The following is a 3475-nucleotide window of genomic DNA, read 5'->3' on the forward strand; positions in this document are numbered from 1 at the left end:
CGCCGCTCCCGGGGCTGCGAGAGGGGCAGAAGCAGTGTGAGGGGACCTGCCACCTCACCGGGGAGGAAAAGGCACATCCCCTTCCCCTCGGCACCAGCAGTCATGTCAGGATGGCCGAGGCTCTCCAGGGAAGGGAACGGACACAGCAAAACGTGTCTGGACGCCGCAGTTCTGTGCGGATTGCCTGCAGGCAGGCACAGCTGGAGGGGTGGAGCTGAGCTCCAGCTGCCCTACAACCTTCCCCTAACGAGGCTTTAACTCCGCCAGCAGGAACACAGCCACGTGGCTGCCCACCTGCACAGGGACGAGGATTCACGCAGAAGAAGGGCTCGCCACGCAGGGGAAAGGCTCGCCACGCAGGGGAAGGGCTCGCCACGCAGGGGAAGGGCTCACTAGCCAGGGTTCTGCCTGTTTGACCAAGGATGGACACGGCAGCACAAGGGAACACGGACAAGAGCTGCCCGGACACCAACACTGATGTACCCATGCTGCAGAGCTTCAACGAGGATGCTCCAAGCTGCACAAAAGTTAAACCCAGAATGAAAGAACTGGTGGATCCCAGAAACCTGGCGACTTATAAAATAAGGAGCACTACAAAGCTCAGCTTTACAAAGCACGGAGGTGGCCAGCACTGACTGAGTGTCCCACGGCACCTGGCTGTTCCCATCATTGCCATTTTTAAAAGCTTCTGGACAGTTTCACAGGGAACTCCAGAGAATCGGGATGAAGAATTACTTCATCTCAAGCCGCCTTCTGCTCCTTGAAAGTCTCCAGAGGAGAGAGGAAGGAGCCTGCAGGTACAAATTGAAACTTCAGCACTAGACGGGTCGCTAACTCCCACGTACGTCTGCTGAGTCTATTCCTGACGCTGCCGAGCTCTCCCTGTTCCACCGCGCAGGGCGGCAGCCGAGGCAGGTGCAAGCTGCGGGAGGAGAGCGCTCGATGCGTTCTGCAGACCCTGCGGCAGCATTGGAGAAGCTGGGGAGAGGAGCTGCCAGAGGGATCGGAGCAATGGTCATTGCCTCTGGCGTTTCCATCCCCGGCAGCAACCAGGACCAGATGCTTCAAAGGAAGGTGTGAAATCCTCTTAATGGGCAATTATGGAATAATCTCCCTTCAAGGAAGTTTTTTTCCAGCACACAGATACGCAGTGGCCGGTTTATGCCCAAAGAATGAATTTACAGGTTCTGAACAATGTTTACCTCACCTAACAAGAATGAGGCCATCCTCCGCTTCCCAAGTATTTAACTCTATTTCAAAAGCTATCGCTGAGCTGGTACGCTCCAGACAAGCCAGCAAGGCGTGGCTCTGACATGTTTGTTGAATTGGTTTAAAATTTGCTGCCTCTAATGTCACCAGCAGCTCCCTTAGCAAGAAGCAGAGTAGGTGGGGGGAAAAAAAAAAGAGCAAAGTGGTCATCTGCTGGAAAGGTGCCTGGATGAAAAGGGCAAGTTCTGAACAGCAACACCAACGAGACAGCTTGCACCCCTCCACCACGGGGACGGAGATAAGAGCTACAGAGGAGGGCACGGTCACCAACTGGGGACAGTACAGATCGGTCTTACTGTGTAGGACGACTTGCTGGTGATCTCCAAAAGCTTCTGCTTCGCTCTCCGCTCAGACTCGCGAGCCTCCTGAAGGTCTTGCTTTAGCTGATCAGCCTCCTTCGCCCTGCAAAGAAAAAGAGCAAACGGCAAATATCAGATTGGAGTGGAAAGGAATGAGAAGATGGAGAAGCAGGGTCACAGTGTAGGTGCAGGACAGGTCGAGATTTGTCCTGCAATGAGACCTCAGCTAAGAAATCAAGGGAAGCACGAGAACTTCTGACACGGGCGATGTTTTAATTAGCACAAAAATTCAAACCACAGAAGGGCAGCTCTGACACGGGCTCTGCGTGAGCATCGGGGAGCAAGGGCTGGAGAAGCGTGCTATGATGCCAGGACGGGGAGAACAACTTCAAAAGCTAAGCTCGGACTTACAGCAGGGGAGACAGTTTTCTGAGAAGTAAGCCTCTACTAACAATTATTTTTACATTCAAAAAGGAAAAAGCACCCAAGATCGCACAGCTCTGCCTGCTCACTGGCCCAATAATTCCGTAACGACTGTTTACCCTTGAGGCTCAAGGAGAAAGCCCAAGGAGGGAAGGAAGCCTTCTCTGCCGGACTGAAATCTGAGCGGAGACTCACAAGATCAAGACCAAGGCAAGAAGAGATGGGCAAGGGCAGCGTTCACCCAAGCAGAAGGGCTGGCACAGAGTGAGCTCTCACACGGAAAGGAGTAATCGGTTGTAAGGAAACAAGAATGATCTTTTACTTGCGCACTACCAACCGCACCGTGGGACCTGGGCTCCGGTATCAAGAGGATGGAAACACCGGTTTTAACAAGAAGTGAGGACTCCAGGAGCTAGAGAGACCTCCAGGCTAACCCGAAACAGAGACTAGTAAGGAGAATCGAACAACTGAGAGGTAAATAGAGAACAGTGAATGTCAATCTACCATCCAGAAGGATAAAAAAAAAAAAAACCCCAAGTGTTATTAATGATGTCAAATAATTTGGGCAGCGCAGCAGGTGTTTGCAGAAATCACCCAAAAAGGTAGAGCTGGTGTCTGCTGCTGCTGTCCGGGCGCGAGAGGTGTGGAAGGCAGTGCCAAGGACCACGCGACCTTCTCCCCCGCCAGCTGGTGGCCCCGTCCCTGCTGCTCTCACCACAGCATCTCTCCCAAAGAAGGCTTCAGAGGAGGGTCTCCGGCTCCAACCAGGGAAGATCAGGGCCAGCCCTGCTCCATCAGCACCGTTTCCAGCTCAGGGACAGCCCAGCTGCGGCACACAGTGAGATGGAGAGGGACAGCAGCTGAGCCTTGGGGCCATTTGCTGTTGTACACGCTCGGGAGGCCAAGGGCTCAGTGCAAACCATTGGAAGGACTAACTGGAGGCACGAGCCGCTCTTTCAGCTAAGTCAGAAGGGGGCTGGAAAGCAAAGCAGAGGCAGCTGCAAGGTTGTACCCTCTGACCTCCTCTCCGACTCCTCGGCCATTTTCAGTGCCAACATCTCTGCCTCTAGCACCTTCTGTTCCATCAGCCGCTTCTCCTCCTCCGTCCGGATGGCCGTGGCTTTGATCCGCTGCATCTCCTGTTCGGCCTCGGCTGCTTTCTGAGCCAGGAGCTTCGCCTCCTCCTCCGTGATCTGAGCCTTCTCAGCCAGTAGGTCTGCCGTCTCTTCAGACCTCATCTGGGAATTAAAGCACATTAAGCCATCAAGAGCACCAAATGTCTCCCCAAATGTGCTTCCAACCCCCAGCACAGGGCTCCGAGCTGCTCCCTCCCTTCCCTGACAGCCTGCAGCCTCCCGCAGCCAAGCGCTGGCTGTGCCCAGGCTCTGTCCCAAGCCCTCCTCCTTTGTGCTCCTGCCACGGCAGGCCAGCAGGATGAAACCAGCTCCATCCAGCCCACCAGCCGCAGTCTGAGAACAGCCACC

General features: G+C 54.6%; 1 protein-coding gene across 1 annotated transcript in view; it reads right to left on the reverse strand.

The window, feature by feature from the left end:
• Window positions 1-1565: 1565 nt before the first annotated feature.
• Window positions 1566-3475, reverse strand: part of LOC104463929 (merlin) — a gene marked incomplete at its 3' end in the record, with an annotated part of 18721 nt that continues 16811 nt past the window's right edge. The window contains exons 11-12 of the mRNA XM_010076446.1: window positions 3012-3229; window positions 1566-1671 (exon numbers count right to left, since the gene is read on the reverse strand). Coding sequence (XP_010074748.1) covers window positions 1566-1671; window positions 3012-3229 — 324 coding nt within the window. The remainder of the gene's footprint in view (window positions 1672-3011; window positions 3230-3475) is intronic.

This window comes from Pterocles gutturalis, unplaced genomic scaffold (genome assembly GCF_000699245.1).
Source record: "Pterocles gutturalis isolate BGI_N339 unplaced genomic scaffold, ASM69924v1 scaffold29843, whole genome shotgun sequence".
In the NCBI taxonomy this organism is placed as follows: domain Eukaryota; kingdom Metazoa; phylum Chordata; class Aves; order Pterocliformes; family Pteroclidae; genus Pterocles; species Pterocles gutturalis.